Raw genomic sequence first — 20,930 nt, 5'->3', positions numbered from 1 at the left:
CTCGGCAGCATCTTGTGTGATTCACGTGCCCCCCCCCCCCCCCCCCCCCCTCCTTTGTGTCAGATAACAGCCGGTCACAGCTGTGTGTAAGAGTGCCTGAGGGGGCTGTAAAATAATGTCCCCACCCCTCTGACTGAGGGCAGGCTTGAACAGAAGCAGAATATTTGCTGTTTGATAGACGATCTAACACCGTGAGGCTTAGATCCTTAAAACATTGCAGGTGGATTTACGGACGTTTAGTGCAGATTATTTTCTGATAATTATAGTAGGATTTACAAGGTTTACACAGCACTACAGTGACTTTTTGATGTAGAACGTCAAGAATGAATCAGTTATCAATTAATTATCTCCCCCTCCGAGTCAAGATTCTGTGGGACCACCTTTCTGTGCAAATACAACAAACGTATCTTGAGATGCATCTCTATCCGCTCTGCACATCTACAGAAATGAATTTCTCCAGTCTTGCCAATAATTCAGATTTGGATTAGGCCCAGACTTTGACTAGGCCATTCTAATATATGAAGACGTTTTCATCTAAACTAATCCTTTGTAGTTCTGGCTGTATGTTTGTGGTGATTTTGCTGCATGAAGTTGAACCTCCGCCCCAGTCTCAAAGTCTTCCATAGACACAGCATTCCCACGTGGGCCAAAACATGTCTTTCTCGTGTTTGCATCCAAACTGCAAATGGGACTCCTTATGGCTTTCTTTCAACAGTGACAAATGCACAGAACAGCTGTGTTCTGTGCATTCTCTGCAAAATAAACGCTGAAAACTGTATTGTTTCAATTCAACGCCACGGCTGCATTTGTCTTCATGTGTCAATCTGCAGCCCCATATGCAAACGAATACACTGAAGTCTGTGGTTGTAACTTGACTAAACATGACAAGAGAAACGTGAAGACACTGTAGATTGTGCAGTGCGGAACAAAACAGGATCTTCCATTGACTTGTGAGATCATTCGCAATGGCTTAATGAGAAAGTAATAGGTGGCAATAAAAGAGTCCAGGGGTTTTTGCAATGTGTTCTTGTGCATTATGATGCAAATGATTGTTGTATCTTTTAAATCGATCCAAACACTTCTGGTATGTATGCAGTGATTCGTTTTTATACTTCCCTTCTAATATTTACCCCCAAAAGGACGTCCTGTGACGTTATAGTTAATGAGACGGAGACCTTCAACCGCGTCTCAGTGATGCAGCCAATCACAGAGCGCGGCTGAAGGCTGAGGAGGAGAAAAGTCCAGGAGAGCCTGAAGGAGTTTCCTTTACCTCTTCTGTTGCAGAGCAGAAGGGGGAGAGAGCGAGAGAGAGAGAGAGAGAGAGAGAGAGAGAGAGAGAGAGAGAGAGAGAGAGAGAGAGAGAGAGAGAGAGAGAGAGAGAGAGAGAGAGAGAGAGAGAGAGAGAGAGAGAGAGACTGCAGCCTGAGACAGAGGGAACTCTGTTGCCACTTTAAGCGGAGGAATGAGCTGAAAGAAACCGATGCCTTCCGTGTTTTTTTCACTGGATGAAGTCTACGGATTTTACGCATCTGGAAGAGGCTGCTTTGCGCGTAAAACCAACATTTACACGGCTATGATGGGAAGGCGCAGCCAGCGCGTTTATGGTGTTTAATTCTATTTCGTGCCGTGGAGGTTTCTGGCAGATTTCAAGCCGAATAAAAAGAGCTGTAGACTAAAAAAAAAAAAGGAGCGCTGTTACGACGGGGAGACGCAGTGGAAGAAGGCTGTGTGAAGGCTGGAAACATGAGATTGATTGTCATCTCTGCGCTTCTCCTGTTAAAAGTAAGCAATAAATACACATTTGTCTGTCCTGCTCCTTTTCTGTACGAAAAAGTATTAGTTTCCCTAGTTCTTAGTTGAGAATATTATCCCCATAAAGGCCTGGGGAGGAGTTTTTTTTTCTTTCTGTAGATCCATCTCTCCCAGGTTAGAGCGCGCCATTGTTCCCAGAGGACTTCTGTTTCACACCGCAGAGCCATATGGATCACACCGGTCTTTCATGTTGGTGTGCTTGTTGCCCAATACTAATAGAAGATGAAAGTCATGTGGTGTTTGGTTTCCCAGGGTTCAGCTAACATTACATTTGCATGCAGAGCCGGTCAAGATTATGTGGGGCCCCAAACAGAATTTGATTTAGGGGCCCCTCCTAACTTCACCAGATACCGTCGTTTCGCTAAAACTTTTTTTTGTGCATTATACATGTCACCTATGTTTATCCATGTTTATTAAGTTTAGGTTATGGTAGCCGTGTAGAGAATTGGACAGTGTGAAAAAAGGCTCTCTTAGTCAGTTTGCCCCTCATCTATCATACCCCAGTTTCATACCCGTGGGTTGCAATTTCGTCACTTCTTAGCATTAATTTCGTGCCTGTGAACAAACCATGTATTGGATATAGGTTTGCATATTGTATTGTATTTTCCTTGGTAGGTGTTTATTGTAATCAGCTGAACGATTATCATATCAAAACAAAAGAGAATGATATTAAAACAAAAGAAGTCTCATGTGTAATTAATTTACATAATTATTTTTAGAAACTTTGTCTTGCATCCTATTTCCATTTGTTTTGGGCTCGTCTGGCCACCACAGTTCAAATAAAATAATTTACATCATGCACGTTTAAATGTTAATGCAATATACTCTGAAAAACAACTGCTATAAGTTTATCCTCACTTCTGCAGTTCAAATGAAAGTACTTTGTAGAGAGGTGCATGTTTTACTGCCAATATTTTGGAGAATAAAGTCTTTCCAGGCCGACTACGCTGTTTTTTTGTATGATAACACCTCTGCTTTGTATCTACTCTGTTCCACAAGATTTCCCATTTCCATTGATTTTACCACTGATCTCCCTGCGAACCAGCTGGCTCTTACAGTATATGACTATGAGAGCTGATCAAACCTGAGAAACCTTCTGCTGATAGATACATTTAATTTGTCTCAAAACCACATTTTCTTACCAGCCTATAATCAGATTGTAGAAAATGACTGTCAAAGTGGCTATGAAATACACTTGGTTGTTAGGAAATGACTAATGGCAGATGGCTCCATGTTGTACCCAAGAACATCTGGTGAGAAACCAAATACAAACAGCGGAAATACAAAATAGGGAGGGGGCGGAAAGACAAGGCCCCACTGCTGATCTTTCACCACAACAAACTCTAAAATTGTTGGTGCTCTAGGATGCGTCTGGTTTGCAAACGTAACGGGTCCTAAATCTGAAGACCCCTTTGGTTAGAATTCATACTGCAAATGTGTGAAAGTCCTTTTATTGTCATTTTGAGCTTCAGCTGCAACGATGGTTATCATTTTCCTCTCAACCCTAACAAACACCCACGCACAGAGACCATCATTATGTGCTGGGGCTCTAAAAGCCAAAACACAAGGGCACTTGAGCAAGATTATCCACCGCATACAAAGTAAATAATCTATTTTATGAACAAAGTATAGTTTGCGGTGGTGTTTTGATTGCGCATTATGAAGCCAGGATCAGGGTGAAAAGAAAGTCCCTTCCTTCGCTGCAACAGACAATAATTTGACTCTCATTTTCTTCCAAACGCTCACGGCGCTGCGGTTCCTGTCTAGACTTGCTCTTCACAATGAAGACACTTTTGTCGGATCTAAGCATTTTGATAAAATCTTACTTTTTTTTAATAAAGATAGACGTCTCTTTGTTATTTGAGGGTAAGACGTCAACATAGATTGTGTGTGATATCTAAGATTTTGAACGTGTTTCTCTCGTTTCTCACTTGATGATTTAGAGGGGGGGGAGCAAAAGTTGTTTGGATTAGATTGCTTAATTCTGAGGATTGTATTTTTTTTTTGTCTCGCTGCATCTGCTCAAATATGGTTTAGCAGGAAATACCAATTAGGAAAAAAGAAGTTTGTTGGTTGTTTTCACACAAAGGGCATCATTTTAAATCATAATCTGCAGTATGGTTGACACTGATAATTAGTATCGTAGTGATCTATGTTATCTCTGATTTTTTTTTTCCCTTCCAGAAAAAAAATAGAAATCCATGTCCTTTAATTTGTAGCCCTGAGAGTAACCCATCCAGATGGGATGCTTAAAGTCGGCTTTCGGCCCACGCTGTCTTGGCTCCAAAAAAACCTCAGTCGGATTTTAAATTCTCACGGATCAGCGTTTTCACAGGGGGGAAGCATCCTTTCGTGAGTCTGTTTTTCCGCGGATCAGATTATGTGTTGAAACTCTGGCCCTTCTCACTTCAGAGAGGAGCATAAAATGTTTAACGCTCTTAGAGGGCTAACGTGAAGGGTGTGTTTTGTGTGTGTGTGTGTGTGTGCGTCTGATCCGCGTTGACTGAGTGACTCCGGCAGCCGTGGATTTGAGAGGCCTATTGAAAGCGGCTCTCCACGGTGGTCCGACTGGTCTCACTGGGGAATCCCTTCAGATTGAAGCTTACTACCCTAATGGAAAAAAAAAAACCCACTGCAGGTCCCTTTCCTTCAGATTTGCGGGCCCTGATACAACAGATAAGAAAATATACTCTGAGGGGTCATGACCAGTTAATTAAACTCTGGTTAGAGTAATGACAAAGTCTTTTAGCAACACCAGAAGCTGGAATAAAACAAGAAAGGCTTCACTGTAACTCGTTATTAGGGGACAAAACGCTTATTGTTACATCCAGAGACGGCCTAAGGCACAGTTGAGCCGAGCCGCTGTTTCGGGGCCCTAGACAACTAGGGACCTCTAGTAAATGCTTACATTTTAACACAGATCGTAAATCTAAAATGAGAACACTGTTAAATTTCATTTGATGTTTTCAGAAAAGAAAAAAAGAGAAAAGAATTAAGAATTAAAGGATTGTCAAGTTTACTTTGTAAAAGTGCAAAGAATAATCCTCATTGGTTGTTGTGTTATCAGAGTTAGAACAGAATAGAAAAATCCTTTATTTTCCCACAGTTGGGAAATGCATGTGTACCAGCAGCGAGTTAGTTCAGTTATTAAAAAGGGCCTACTCAGAGTATATGAACTGTGGTACTAAATAGGGTGATTTTGAAAGTATACTAAACGTGTACGTATTCCTTGTGCATAAAAAAAAAAAAAACAGGTTTCCATTTCAGTGCAGATAGCTGCAGGAATGTGAACAACTCGTTGAGTTTGATGTAGCGCAGTGATGCTTATGAAGTCTAACACCTGCTGGGAGGACGGCTCTGTGATAATCCTCCTTTGTGCACCTAGGGTGCAGCGGTCTTTCACTGAAGGAGCATTGGGTTGGGAGACACTTCTGTCTCCACACCACCTGCACTGTGTCCAGGCAGCATCCCAGGACAGGACGATGCTATAAGCTTAATATTTTATTTGTGCTTGGTCAAAAAGAGAAACCGAGACGTCCCTCTCCCCGGCGACATCCTCCTGCTCATTCTGGGTGACCCCAAGACGTCCCCAGGCCAGATGGGATTTATAGTTCCTACAGCTAGTTCTGGGTCTTCCCCGGGGTTTCCTCCAGCAGGAAAACCCCCAGGGGGCATCCTGCTGAGATGCCCAAACCACCTGAGTTGGCTCCTTTTGATGCTGAGCCTGGCCGCTCTCTGGAGAAAGCTAATTTTGGCCGCTTGTTTCCAGGATGTCGTTCTTTCGGTCTCGATCCATAACTCATAACCATAGGTGAGGGTCAGAACGTAGACGGACGGGTGAATTGAGGGCTTTCCCTTTTGGCTCAGCTCTTTCTTCACTGTAACAGACCAGAGCCGCGCCCACATTACTGCAGACACAGCCCCAATCGCTCCATCCTACCATCACTTGTGAACAAGATATCAAGATACTTACACTCCTCGACTTGAGGCAGAGACTGACCCCCAGCCAAGAGAGGGCAAACCACCTTTACTGGTTGAAGACCTATTTTCATTGCAAAAAAAAAAAAGTTTTTGTCACACAATGTATGTTTTTGTATTTTTAATTATTTAGACTAATATTCAACATCTACTACTCTGCTTTTAATTCGCTTATGTGTTGAAGCACATTTACTTTGAGTTGAGCCACGATGAGTGATAGTTTTGATTATTGTACAATTACACAACTGTTAGATGTTCATTTTTGCAGACTTATATTTGCAGCTCTTGCAGAAGTGAACTTCACTCATCAGTACCTCATTAAGTGTGAAGATTAAAACTGTGATTACATGCCAGATTAAATGATTTCATGCACTCATGAAAGATAAATATTTCATGTAGATGCCTTCAGATTCCTCAAAGAAGTGACATGTTTCATGTTATTGCCGTTATGCAAACACCCAGCAGCTTATGTCTTGTTGTGGATTATCTTCACAACAGATGATGTTGAACAATGTTTGGTGTACTTCCTGCGCCTGGTTTTATAACTAAAACTCATCTGGAGGCCGGTGGGCTCATATATATTTTGCAGTTACAGCGGCTTCCTGGTTTCACAGTGAAATATTGGGATTTCTCCAAGCATAAGTCATTAAAGAACAACAAAAGTTCATATTTCTGTACGGAAATTAATCCAAGCCTGTTTTTGAGCCTTTTAAGGCTATTTTCTATGATTTTCTTCTCATAACCTTAAGAAAACAGCGACACTGTCCTTATACGGTAATGCTCAATCTTGTGCATATTACAGATTCTGCCATTCCCCTCCAGTGGTGCATGGATTAAATCCGTCGTTGCACTCCGGGCCGCTCCGTGTGAAGTGTCAAACCTTCAGCCGGTCCCTGCTCTCTGCTGAGCTGCAGCGACGCACCGGCTCAGCCTCAATGCCTGACTGTAAAGTCAGAAATCCGAGCTGTAGGTAAAAATAAAACAGGACCACCACCACCAAATATTTATCAAAGGAGAGTTTAGGATTTAGAGAGGCTGGCAAGTGTTTGGAGAAGAGCCTCATCTGTCACATAAAAGAGGACCAGCTGCGACGTGTCATTTATTTTATTTTTTGACTCCGTCCTCTTCTACAGTCTGCTAAATCCAGACTGGTTTGTTCCTGCTGGATCCGACCGCCCCGATACCATAATACCTCTGATCCGGGCTCCGCGGCTGCAGTTCAGATATCATCGGCTCCGTCGTAAAGCACCGCGGTCTGACTGACTGTTGTTGTTGGAGCGACGTGAGCCCCGTTTCAAAGCCGTGGTATCAGCATGGAACCTTTTAGTGTTTTGTGACTGGGGGGGGGGGCAGAGCCCAGTGTGAGCGTGTTGCCGGTGGGCTTTTCCTGGAGGCTCCACAGGTCCGCACATGCTCCCGTGAGCTTCTCGGCAGACTTCAGAGACAAAGAGAGACGTTGTCGTCGGGCTGTTTAGATGCTGCTTTCCCCCTTGGCGGGAGGTTAGTTGTTAGACATCTGTTTGCTCTTGTCGGGCCCCCAGGCAGAGAGGGTCAATTGCCCTTGTGCATATTTAAGATGCCGTTGCATTGAGACTGAGGGAAAGGGGGTGTTGGTGAAAAGCAGATTTTCATAGACACACCTGGAGGGCTTGCTGACTTCAAAGGGTTTTTCTTTACTCAGGCACTCTCATGCTGGAGAGCCTTGGTTAAGGCCAGCTGAAGGAGTCCACAGCTCAGTTGGGAGAATCAGTTCAGGTATTAGTTGTGTACTCCATATAGGGAGTGCCAGTAAGAAGAAGCTTACTGACAAGAGGGCATAATAACGTCTGTTTACAGTTTGCCTCGAGACGTGTAGGAGACACAGCATACATGTGGTAGAAAACTGACGTTACACATCATTATACCACATGATCTTCCAATGAAACACAGAGGTGGCAGCACCATGCTGTGGGGATGTTCCTCTGCAGGAACATGAAAGCTAATCAGAGTTTTCTGGAAGACGGACAGAGCTGCATCCAGGGAAACACTACAAAAGACTAGGGCTGATGTTTACCAGTCAGTTCACCTTCCAACGGGACAACAACCACACACATCCAGCCGGAGCTACAGCTAAATGGTTCAGGAGCCACCAGCTTTTTTCCAACTGAGAGCTACTTCGCTGGTACTGTGTCATTCGAACGTAGAGTAACCTTTAACCAAGCTTGCTCTACTACTTTTACATTGTCCTGTAACTCAGTAGATGAACTAGTAGATGCCTGTCATAACGTCTAAAGGACTAATGTCTCACCAGGATCATGAAAAACTAGCCCATGCGTTTATCTTTATTCTAATCTTTTACTGCGACGGTGTTTTCACAGGTCTGCCTAAAAAGTGGATCAGACAGCTGCAGCTGATCCAGAACGCTGCTGCCCGCGTCCTCACTAAGACTAAGAAAGTAGAGAACATGAACCCAGTTCTAAAGTCCTTACACTGGCTCCCTGTATCTCAGAGAATAGACTTTAAAATACTTCTGTTAGTCTATAAATCACTGAATGGCTTAGCACCTAAATACATCACAGACTTGTCAACATTGTACCAACCATCCAGACCACTAAAGTCTTCTGGCTCCAGCCTACTCTGCATACCTAGAACCAGAACCAGAAATGGAGAAGCAGCATTTAGACCCTATGCTCCACTTATCTGGAACAAACTCCCTGAAGACTGTTAAAGTGCTGAGTTCCTTTAACTCAAGGTTAAAAACCTACTTGTTTAGAGTTGCATTTACATATTAATGTGAAATTAGTTTATTAATTGTTTGTAGTCCAACTTGTCTCATATCTTGACCTGCTACTACAACTACCTTCTTCTGTAATGTTTTCTTTTCTTATGTTCTGTTCATGTACATCACATTAAATTGTCTTGTTACTGAAATGTGCTATTACAAATACCCTTGCCTTGCCATACCAGTACTGACCACTGAACTAGAACAGTCAGAGTTCACCTTGACTTTATATAAAATAAACATATTTTAAAGCTTTTTTTTATTTAGGTAGGGTACATACCAATCTATATACATACCAGAGTGATTAAAAAAAGAAGAGCAACAGAATAAAAGAACATTTTAGACGCAGCTCACTGGTGGGTTGTGCTACTTTTAGAACAGGCTTGGAGGCGCCACATGTGGTCCTTCGGGGCTACCTGGCGTTCGCGGGCACCGTGGTTTAGATCACAGCATATTCATATGTCAGAATGGCCCAAAGTCCACACCTAAACTAATTTTAAATCTGTAGCAGGACAGGAATATCTCTCTTCACAGATTCTCTCCAATCTGACTGTAGCTCTGATTAATTTTCAAAAGACATTTCAGTCTGTGAAACTCTGATAGAGACTTACATACTTCAAAATAATAATAATAATAATTATTATTATTATTATTATTATTATTATTATTATTATAGCCCCATAAGGGACAAGCGTGACAAGCGTGAAAATGGATGGATGGATGAATGGATGGATAATAAGTCCTCGTTTTGCATTTTCATTTGCAAAACATTGTGAAAATCAAGTTTCTGTGTCCTTCCATTTCACAATTATGCTTTGCTGTTGGTTCTGTCACATAAAATCCCAATAAAACACGGTGTAGTAACATGCTAAAGTTTAATGCTATAGCAAGGAACATATCATATCTTTGTTTGTCTCGTTAATCCTGTTAGACACCAACCCTTCTGCAAAAGCTGTTAAGATCATCTAAACTACTCCTTGGGCCACATCACAGGCCGGGCCTCTCCAGTACCCACTTGCAGATAAGAACTCAGAGCACTTAGTGTGTAAAGCGAGGCAGATGCAAAGATAACAAAAAAGGGTTTGCTTTTTTCCACGTGTCTTTGATCACAAAAGTGTGGGAAGGGTGGGATTTTCTTCCAAAACAATTACGTAAATTACCTTTCCCTTTATAGGAAGTACTAAAGCTGGGTTTCTGTGGTTGGATCAAAAAGAAATAGGCTAAAAAAAAGATGAAATATGCATTTTGTTAAATTTCTTACATTGTCCTAAAATAATAACAAATAAAACAGAGTTTATCTCTACTTCATGTTTTCTCCAGGTTACTCTTGGGAAGGCTTGTGGCAGTGGGAAGTTCACTGAGTCGGGACACTGTTGCAGATTGTGTCCTGCTGGTTATGGAGTGGAGGCAGAGTGTGGGAAGGAGGATACCAAATGTGCTCCATGTCCGATGGGTAAGCACTTAAAACGGGTCTATTTTTACAACAAAACTCTTTGCTGCTGTATTTGATGCTATATTTTTGTATAAGGGCCATTCGTGTGCTAAAGGATGAAGTTTGTATTATCTAAGTATGTTTTAACAGTTTAGTTATTTATGAATTTTTTCTATTCAGACTTTACTGAGTCTGAAAACCATTTCCTCCAGTGGACACGGGTTCTGTTGTGTCTTCACTTTTTTTTAGTCTCAATTTTTAGACCATAGAAAGCTTTAGAGACCTCCACCTTAAAATGCATATTGTTGCATCCTGAATTTGTACATTCATTTAATAATTGCTTGTTATATCAATTTTTTTTGTAGTGAAAAGCCACGTGAAATTGGTTTATTATTTGTTCAGGCAAGAACGACAAAAGTTTTCTTGTTACGTCATCCTCTGCTAGGTCAAAAAAAATGTATTTTGAACCTGAAATATTTGACCTGCAAAACGTGAATTTGGCTTAAAGCTGTGGAACGTAAACATTATCAAGCTCACTGTGTGCTGGGAAAAGGCTCTGAAGTTAGGTAAGCTGGGCGTAAAAGCACCAAAACTTGCATCCAGGAGTCTAAAAACATCATCTTATTTTGGAAAAGTTTGATTTAACTTGTTTAAGTTGCAATCAAATTAACATCAATATTCTTTAAATCTGCCACGTAAACCTATTTTTGTAATTTGAATTTTATGTTTGTATATTTTCATTAGTCTTTCATAAGCATTTTAAACTAAATGGATCAATATGTGTCCCTTAGCATTAATTTCTAGCCATTGACGCCTGCTTAAAAGACCTTTTCTGAATACACTAGCATTGCATTTTGATTAAAATGTTCTTGGTTCTTATTACCTTTCAAAATGTCGTGTATCGTTGTTTTCCACTAGGGAGAGATATTTTTCTGGGCTGCAAATCTGGCATTTTGTGTATCTCAGGTGAAAACAGAAAAGCAATAATTGTTCTTTGAAACCTGTTTCCCCAGGAACCTTCTCCCCATCTGAAGGCCTTGCCGCTTGCCGTCCTTGTAGCAAGTGTCCGCCTAGTGTCCCCGCGGTGCACTCTTGCTCGGGTTCCCAGGACACGCAGTGCGAGTGTGACACCGGCTTCTACTTTAGGAGCGCCTTAGGCCTGTGCGCGCCCTGCTCCAAATGCAGACCGGGTCAGGTGGTCGTCCGAGGGTGCGGCCCGCACGGAGACACGCTTTGCCAGTGTGGCCCGGGAACCTTCTCGGAGGATGACCTCAAAACCAAACCGTGCCAGATTTGCACTCAGTGCTCCGACAAAGAAGTGGAGATCCAACCCTGTATGCACAATTTTGACACAGTCTGCATGGGTGAGTGCTTCTGTGGGAATAGACTCGTTCTATTCAAACCAGGGCTTTGAAACAATTTTTTACCCCAAACGGTTCGTTCCGAACAGAAACGGAATTATAACGTTTCCGGTTATGAGTTCCACCAATAAATTGACGTTCCCGAACCGGTTAGAACAAAAAAATACTGTTCCCGGAACGGTTAATTTCGTTCCTGTCATGTCACATCTTTCTCATCCAGCTTGAACCAGCTATTGATATTGTGTTTGGAATGAGTGTTTTACTTAACGATGGATCGTAATTTACCTCTTATTTAAGATGTGTAGCTCTAGTGGAGACACCGCTCTCTCTCCATTCAGTCAGCGAATGTGTGATGTGATGTCACACAGGAAGTGAACCTCAGCCGTCATGGTGACGTGCGCAGGAAAATATATATATATTTTTTTAGTTAATTAGGCAACGAAAACTTTGAGGAACGAAATAAAACCGGTATTAACCAGTTACCATTATTTTTAAATAAGTGTTCCAGTTCCAGAACATAAAAAACAATAACGTTTCCGGTTTCGTTTCTGTTCCCTGTGAAATACAAAAAGTTCCCGGTTTTCGTTTTCGTTCCTTGAACCGGTTCAAAGCCCTGATTCAAACACAACTTTGTTTCTGACATTATTGCAAACAACCCTTAAAAAAAAAACCCAAAATGAATCAATTTTCTATCTTATCTATATCGTTTGAGATGTGACGCTGAAGGTCACAGCAGTTGTAGTTCAAATATAGGGAAGACGAGGAAGACCCGGATCCCTGGACATGTGTTCAGCACCTGCGTCCACAGCTCACCTCTGAACACTAAGAAACATGAGAAGTTACAAAAAGTCCACTTTAGTGTCGTTGTCCAATTGATAGAAGCTTGACGGGCCTTTAGGTTAACAGCTCCTGGAGGCCAAGAGAGGCAGCTGACCCCTGGCAGCTCGTGATGTTAACCCCAAATGGCTACACTTGCTGCTTAAGAAAGAGGTTATCTGTCCTCACTCAGAGTCCATGCGTCATGACCCGTTGACCCCACACAGGTCGGTGCTGCATCTTGTACTGTTTGATCTCAAAACGGCCAGACCACAGGCGGGTGGATGAGGGTGAAAAAGAGGGGCAGTGGAAGGTTAAAAACCCCAAGGGACCAGGATGACACATCTGGTCCAAATATGTTCTGATGAGCGCGTGTGTGTGTGTGCCGCTCCTCCTTGACATGTCCTCGTTTCTGATAGATAAGAAGCTGCACATCTTGTCTCGCCCCGACTGGAATTCAAACATCGCTAACTGGTCGATGCTGGGGAGGGAGGAGGACGTCAGCCCCACGCCTGGAGCGTCCGGGTCCACACCGCTGGAGGAGGGTGGCAGCAACAACATCCTGGCCTACGTGTCCGTCCCGGCCGCCGTGGTGTTGGGCTCGTTGGTTTACGTGGCTTATAAATGGTGAGTTTTTTTCCGCTGACTAAGGACGGCGTGGCTGGCCCAGGGACATGTGCGCACTTAAAACTGCTTCCTTGCGCTCTTTTCAGCTGGAAGTCGTGCAAACAGAAAAAGGCTCTCTCCAAGGCCCGTGTGGCAGAGCTGGGAACATCTGCAGAGGGAGAGAAGCTCCAAAGTGACAGCGGCGTTTTTCTGGACTCCTATAGCCTGCAGGACAACCACCCTAGCAAGGGTAAGGCAAACACAGGCAAATGTGGCCCACAAGCGCAGGTTTTTGATGGAGAATTTATATTCCTAGATTTCTAAATCTATACTTTATTAGAATGATTAAAGCTTTTTTTTCACCTCCTAATAAATAATCAGAAAAGTTTTGGACCCCTAAAGCAAGATCCATGCCAACCAGTTGGCTTCGAATGTCGCTTCATCAGTTAGTAAACTCCCTGTGAGTAACTTAATCTCTGTATAAATGCAGCTGTTGTTTGAAGGACTCAGAGGTTTGTTAAGAGAAACATTGTTGAACAATCAGCCTCATAAATAACACAGCAGCCGGGTCAGGGGAACAGTTGTGGAGATCTTTGAAACAGGATTAAGTTAAAAAAAAAAAAAAAAAAAAAATATGAATGTTTGAAAATGACAGGAAGTCCTGTTCAATCCATCATCTGAAAATAGTATGGCACAACCTCCGAACACACCAAGACGTGGCTTTCCCCCTAAACCGATGGCCTGGACAGGGAAAACGTTAAGTTTCTTTTTCCTTTTTTTTCTTTGTGATTCTGCTAAGTTAATGGTAATATGTTTTCAATACATACTTTTGTACCTATGTTAAATTCCAAATATTATAATTCATCAATGTAATTAAGTAAAAATCTAAATTTGATGATACATTTTTGTGCACGTAATAATGAAATTGTTAAAGTGTAGAATGTTCTGTTGTGTTTTGCATTAGGCTTGAAAGCGCTAAAGTTTGGTTACACATTGATCAAAATAACAGATTTTAAGCAGCTTCAGCTATTATTTTAATTTCATTTATGAAGCCCTTTCCAACAGCCCACCAAATGCTTCATAATAAATCACAAAAATCATTCAAAAAGAGATAAACAGATAAAAAATAATAAATAAAAGTTAGAAAACTGGAATAAAATGCCACTGAGAATTAAAGTTTTCTGAATAATATCATCTATTGACTACTGAATGAACGTTTGCTGACTTGTCGAAAATCACCCCCAGATTTCTTACAATGTCACCGAATTTAAAATGCAGAGCGCTGACATCAGCGGGGCTCTCTCAAACAAAATGTTGTTGTTGTTTGTTGTTTTTAAACAGTAACATATGGAAAAATATGTGAACATTTTTCGTATGAGTGAAAACTTAACCACCAGCAATCTCTGTAACGATTTTCAGTTGTAGGGATGGGTCTGGGCAATAAAGACCATTCCAGCATCCATTGCTGCAGTGCTCTGTGGTTGACCGGGGTCATGTGCTTGACATGATTTACTGAGCGGGGAAAGTGATGATCATATTTCTCTTTACGCTGTTAACATCACATTCCTCAGCTAAGTCGTGCCATTGTCTCAGGCGTCCAACTCCCTCTGCGAGAAATGTGTCCCTGTCGTCCGCCTCTGTGCAGGATCTAGCAGAGGTTCTCAACTCGTAGCTGTAATGCAATACATTATATGGGTACTTGCAAACATTTTGGTTTATTTTTTATTTTTTTTAGATAATTAGTAGGTGAAATAAATATCAAAAAAGAAAACTCTGTTCTTATCAGCACCAAACAAAAAAAAATAGGTGTACTTACAACCGTTTTGCAGTCAGAGGCCATGAATACAAAGCAAAGCAAATTAAAATATGGCCTGACTATTAAAGCATGCAAGTCATGTGCATCATTACGAGGGTTTTAGGGGGTAACAATTTCAAAACCACTAAAATTCTCCATTGCGCTGTTCCTACAGTCTAAAATCATTCATAGGATGCTAGTGGGGGAGTGACACACTGCAAAAAGGAAACTAGAAGTCAGTACAATTTTCTTGAAATTAGTGTATTTGTCCTTGATTTGAGCAGGCAAGTTTAAATGATCAGCCACTTGCACTTAAAATAGGAAAAACTCATCTCCATCATCTTATTTCAGGTGCAATATATCTAATTATCTTATTTTAGGGGTCAAAATACTCATTACATTGGCAGATAATCTTATTTACCTGCACAAATCAAGGACAATTGCATTAAGTTCAACAACATTTTACTTCATTTTAGTTCCCTTTTTGCAGTGCAGGAATTTTCTCCTCGCATAAAGCACAGATCAATCGATTGCTGCCCCATCCGAGGCTGGCTGGCTACCAGAGCAGATAGCTGCACTAATGGTCGGCTACTAGCTGCTTGTTATTCTTGGGTTACTCTGTAAAGAGCAAAACACAGAGGCAAATTATTCAGCACAATTAACATCCTTAATTGAAAACTACTGCAAAATTTAGCAGGTGCTTATTCTATGTTATCTCATGTGTCTGCGTATAAAAATCAAAATAACAATAAACAAATGTTGTACATAGCATTATTATAATTGTAATAATAAGTGTGTTACATTATATTTTAAGCAGTAGCGAAAAACGATTGATTTCCTGTTTTAGACAAAAGGATTTACATCGTGTTATCAGTTTCTAGCTTTAAACGGTGCGTAAATAGCTTAGAACAGTGGTGGTTAACTCATGGTTGTTATACTATAGTATTAGGATTTCCTACATTGTTAAAGTGTTTTCACAACCAGCATCCCTCCACAGTTAATGGCACCCCAGTTAGGAATGCATAAAAACCCTTAAAAATAATTTCAGGTCTTCATGAACATTCAGCTCACTGGGCATCTGTAACCCCCAGTCGGTCGAGGCAGATGACCGCCCGGTTCTGCTGGAGGTTTTCCTTCCCGCTAAAGGGGAGTTTTTCTTTCCACTGTCGCTTCATGCTTGCTCAGTATGAGGGATTGCTGCAAAGCCATGTACAATGCAGACGACTCTCCCTGTGGCTCTACGGTTCCCCAGGAGTGAATGCTGCTTGTCGGGACTTTGAAGCAATCAACTGGTTCCCCTATATAGGAAATTTTTGACCAATCTGTATAATATGATTGATTTTGACATTGTAAAGTGCCTCGAGATGACATGTTTCATGAATTGGCGCTATATAAATAAAATTGAATTGAATTGTTTTCTAACCTTGCTGGTTACTGCTGTGACCGAAAAGCTGTTTTAACTGTCGCTCTGACTGTAGTTATTAGGGGGGGGTTAGATGAGTAGCTGCTTTCTTGTATATATTTCCTGGCGTCACCTGAAACGTCCATGTGTTGATGTCTTTTCGATTTTTGAAGAGCGGTTGTTGGGAGTTGGACTAGGTCTCAAATCATATTTATATCGTAGAGAAACATTCCTATCAGCTTAAAAAAATAAGAAAAAAAGTGCTAATTTCTAGGTATTGATAGTTGTGACGATAATTTTGGCCCCTTTGGATAAAAAAGAAATTCCTAAAGGCATTTTTTTTCTCCACAAATAGAGGGTGGTTTCAAAGAATTGCGTAAAATTCTGCTGTTGTAATAAAAGGTACGACTATTTTGCTTTTCTTTAGAGGGTCCTTTAGAGTTAAACCCCTGCTCAGCACCCGAGTCTTGTCACAGTGGTGAAAAAAACAATGTGACCGTTTCTGAAAAGTCCCTGAGGGATAACGGGCCCTGGACCAAGCTCCAACCAAAGTAAAGCTAAACAAGCGGGTAGTGAAACGTTAGCAGACAGGTCGATGTAAACAAGCTGGGAGAGACGTGACTCCGTGCGCAAGAATAAACACTGGTGGGCACTGAAAGAATGGAGCAGTGGGTCAGAGCAGTGATTTACCTTTCAAAGGGAAATCTAAACATGAAGCAAACATCATGTCATCATCCAGCCTTTTCCTCCCCTTCTTCTATTATCCTGTGTAGTGACACAATGCATACAACGCTAGTTCACAGACTGCTGTGTTAGGATTACTGGGATGAGTACAGCCAAGCATTGAGCTCATGAGGCTTGTTTTTGTTTTTTTTTTGTTTTTTGCGAACAGGTACCAAAAGAGACAGCAAGCACGACAATCGCCAGTACATCAACCTGCCGCCGCACCAGCAGGAAGAGGTGGAGCGTCTCCTGCAGGAGGCGGGCGGCCGCGGGTGGAGGCACCTCGGTGCCGCGCTGGGCTTTGAACCCGAACAGCTGGACCTGTTCGGACGCGGCGAGGCTCCGGCGCACACGCTCCTGTCTAACTGGGCGCAGAGGGAGGGCTCCAGTCTGGGACTGCTGAGCTCGGCGCTGGTCCGCATTGAGAGACCTGACGTGGTGACGGCCCTGAACAGCGCCCAGCAGGGTGTTTCTGTGGTCTGACAGACTCGCCGGACCCTCGAAACGCCAATCACAAGACTCAAGTGAGGGATTTACAGATGAAACGGGAGGCACTCGAGTTCCAGCTCTTCTGTCGTGGTTGAAGGAGTCGTTTTTAACTCTGTTAAGAGACCTTTTTTTTTCTTTTTACACTAAAATACCAACAATACTCACATTACTCCAGGCCTTATTTGAACTGTATGAATGAACGTCACGCTGTGTGGTAACAGAATAATTTTACTGGTTGCACAGGATTTATGGAACTGAATATACTTGCCCGTAAAATAAGCATTTACCTTCCAAAGATTTCTTCATTTATTTATTTTTTTGTCACATTACATTTTCGGATCGTCAAAGAAATATTAATATCAGACAAAGATAACCTGACTAAATACAAAAAGCAGTTTTAAGAAGATGACCACAGTTTTTAAAGGGAGTAATATAAACAGGCTATAGCCCCTGTAAGAAAATGTAATTGCCAATGACTGGTGGTGGCAGCGCTTCAGATGTGGTTCTGGGTTGTTTAGTGAGCTCTTAGGTGAGTCAGGGATGCGCTCTTGGAAGAATTTAGGTCGGCCAGCCACTCCGGAGAAGGTTCAGCACTGTTCACTTTGGTTGAGTGGAGACTCAATGCCTTAGAGGCGACTTTGTAAACCGTTCTGGACTAAAAGAAGTCGATGAATCGGTTTGTCTGTTCTTCAGTTTCATTTCATGAGTGCTTGATTTGTTGCTGTTTGATTACTTTTATCCTACTTCATGTTAGTTAGTTAGTTAGTTAGTTAGTTAGTTAGTTAGTTAGTTAGTTAGTTAGTTAGTTAGTTAGTTTGTTAGTTAGTTCGTTAGTTCGTTAGTTAGTTCGTTAGTTAGTTAGTTAGTTAAGGCCGCGTGTCTGGCAGCAATCAGGCGTGGCCATGGCTGGTGAAAATGACCCAAACAAGTGTGACAAATCCTGCTTTGGCCTTTAGAAAGAGGGTTAATCACAGTATACTTAGGGCCAGGTTGTTTATGATAGATTCATTTCCTTTGACAAAAAAAATCCACATTGAAAAAACTAATTTCGCATCAGCACGGGACATTTTTGTCTGATAATAAAATTAGTTTGATGATCCTAAATACTGAAGTGAGACCAGAAATGAAAAACAGAAGGAAACTGTATGGGGAGAACGATTTTTTTTCACTGTAATATACTCCTGCGGGCTGCTCACTGTGACACCCAACGTAACGATGGTTGTTTAGAGGAACAACTTTTTCAACCCCATTTAGGAGAAATCTCACTCCCAAACATTAACTACAACAAGGCACACAAATACTGTAAATATTCAGTTAACAAGCAAACTAATGAGCTGTATGTGTTATTATTAACATACATCTGCATAATCTGCACAAAAATCCGATCTTTCCCACTACCATCAAAAGGAACGTTTCTTCTTAAAGTTGTTGTATATTGAACCCCTTAGCTAAACGTGTTTCTTCTTTTGTTACATTTTTTTAATAAAGTACATTTTAAATGACTACTTCTGTACTGCAGTTGTCTGCCAAAAAGTCCCATTATTTTGCAGAAAGCTATTATGACATATCCACTTCTTGTTGTTTTTTTATCAGTGTGCATACATATTTACCTAAAGAAGAAAATTCAGAGAGATCGAATGAAATGGTTTGCGAGAATCCAAAGAAGTACTCTGTTTACCTCCCACCATCATGGTTGCATTCTCTACACTATCTTTCAACAGACTGCATTTCTTTATTGCATTGTTGGGTTTTATTTCTATTGTAGCCACTAAGTAGCTTAATTTCTTTTCTCTCAATTTTTTTAGCTTACTTTAAGAATATAGTATGTAGGCATACATTGTAGCTTTTTCTACACTTGATCGCTTCTCTAACAACTTTAATAACAATTCTAGACAAAAACACGGGCATCTTTTACAGAATGTCCTCTGGCTCCAAACAGCTTTTTAGGGTTAATCTATTATGGGTAAATTTGTGTGTTTTTCATGGTTTCTCCAGTACGCTTAATTTCCTGTGGTTGCATTAACCCTGTGATAGGCTGGCGACTTGTGTGTTGCCTTATAAACGCTGTAAGCTGAGTAGCTTTCAGCCCTCCTACCTAGCACCAATAAAACTAGCACAGAAAATGTATAAAGCAGAAACTACTAACACAAGTATGCAACAAACATAAAAAACAGCAGTTGCTAAATGAAGAAAGGTTTTATAGAAATTACCTCCAGTTTTAAGTTTTCGGCACATAGGTCTGTTGTGCCTAGTCGTTCATTACCCTTGAATTTTTCTTATATTTTTTATTGATAGGTAATACCACAGATTTCAACATATTTTATTTGGACATCCAATTGTGAATTGCAAATTTCTTTTGCAGCCACTGTTTTTTGCAGTTGCAACCAGGATTCCACCTGTGTGTGACAGGTAGCCAATAAATTTGTTTTTTTTTAAAGAAGTATGGCAAGCTGAAAGCCATTGTTGAAAAAAAGCTGCAAGATGTCCAGTTTGAAGTAAGCTACAGGTCTTGATAAATATGTGGAGATGCTTTGGTGAGATGAGACCAAACCGGGTTTCCTTAAAGTCTACATGTAATGTCCAACATGCGATGGAAAACTAACAATGCACATTGCCCCGGACACATCATCTCCACTTTGTGGCAGCATCATGCTGTGCGGATTATTTTCTTTACCAGGGATTTTCGAGCTGATGAGGGGAGGACGGATGGAGCCATATACATGGTATAAAACCCGTGGGTGGCTGCAAAAGACGTGGCACTGCAGGTTCACCTTCCAGTGAGACAAGACCCATAACATACAGCCAAAGAGAGTTTGAGCTATTTTGCAAAGAATGGGCAAAAATTTTAGCTTTTAGATGCTCAAGGCGGGTCAACAGATGCCACCAGAGACTTGCGGCAGCAGTAACATGGTTCTTCAAAGTATTGAGTTAAGAGGGGTGGATGGCAATGTATGCCGCACATTTACGATTTTTATTTGTAAAAAAACTAAATAAATGAATCATTAGAAACTTCAGAATTATGCACCATGCTGTGTTGTTCTAACACAAAATCTCACTATCATACATTAAAGTTTGTGACTGCAAAATGAAAAAGTGAAAAAGGTTTAAGGATTGTGAATAGACTGTACTTTAAAGGGCCACGAGCAAGACATTTACGTAGGAAATGGTTACAGAAAGCATTTTATCTTCAGTTATTCACACTTTAAAGATTATCTGTGCATTTTCCTGGCAGGTCAGTAGCTTTTTGGCGAGCACCATACTTATCACACACAAGTATTTTCTGCTTTATTGAAGATACACAACTATGAGGAAGCTCAATTAACTTAAAAACAAACATTTTATTCAGAGTTAAACTTAGGGGTCATAATAATTTAAAATACTTTAAACTATACTATAAAATAGAAAAATCCCTTTTTAGTCTTGTGTAGTTTTACGGCTACTTTAGCAGACAGTTTGACTGTTAGTCAGCAAACTTGCTGGCAAGCCTTTACCTGCTTCCAGACATACTTTAGCGATGGCTTTAATTGATATGCAAAACAGTTTGCTTAAAAATGCATTTTAAAATGAAAAACACATTGGTGTACGGTAGTCATGTCGCACATGAAAGTAATCTTAAAAAGGCAACATTTCCCAGGTTAGAACAGTTTGCTGCATGTAATGTTATTTTAGGTATTTGTTAAAGCCTTAACTCCATAGGCTCGGTTTGGCAGCTTTACAGATAACGTCAACTGTTGCTTTTGGCACCAAATGACAAA

At 41.1% G+C, this 20,930-nt stretch overlaps 1 protein-coding gene across 1 annotated transcript; it reads left to right on the top strand.

The window, feature by feature from the left end:
- The first annotated feature begins 1,363 nt into the window (after nt 1-1,363).
- Nucleotides 1,364-18,162, top strand: nradd (neurotrophin receptor associated death domain). Its single transcript, XM_012862545.3, has 6 exons — nt 1,364-1,782; nt 9,872-10,004; nt 10,997-11,347; nt 12,580-12,787; nt 12,874-13,016; nt 16,856-18,162. The coding sequence occupies exons 1-6, from the start codon at nt 1,744-1,746 to the stop codon at nt 17,167-17,169; spliced, it is 1,188 nt and encodes a 395-aa protein (XP_012717999.2). The 5' UTR covers nt 1,364-1,743; the 3' UTR covers nt 17,170-18,162.
- The last annotated feature ends 2,768 nt before the right edge of the window (nt 18,163-20,930 follow it).

The sequence above is a fragment of the Fundulus heteroclitus genome, unplaced genomic scaffold (genome assembly GCF_011125445.2).
Source record: "Fundulus heteroclitus isolate FHET01 unplaced genomic scaffold, MU-UCD_Fhet_4.1 scaffold_140, whole genome shotgun sequence".
Lineage (NCBI taxonomy): Eukaryota > Metazoa > Chordata > Actinopteri > Cyprinodontiformes > Fundulidae > Fundulus > Fundulus heteroclitus.
The sequence above is the reverse complement of the archived record's forward strand: the minus strand, read 5'-3'. Positions and strand labels throughout refer to the sequence as shown.

Bases quoted from the DNA above. Each gene is read 5' to 3' on its own strand.
- nradd (XM_012862545.3), top strand. From the start codon at position 1,744: ATGAGATTGATTGTCATCTCTGCGCTTCTCCTGTTAAAA. The intron at 10,005-10,996 runs GTAAGCACTTAA...CTGTTTCCCCAG, and splicing joins ATGTGCTCCATGTCCGATGG to GAACCTTCTCCCCATCTGAA. The intron at 12,788-12,873 runs GTGAGTTTTTTT...CGCTCTTTTCAG, and splicing joins GTTTACGTGGCTTATAAATG to CTGGAAGTCGTGCAAACAGA.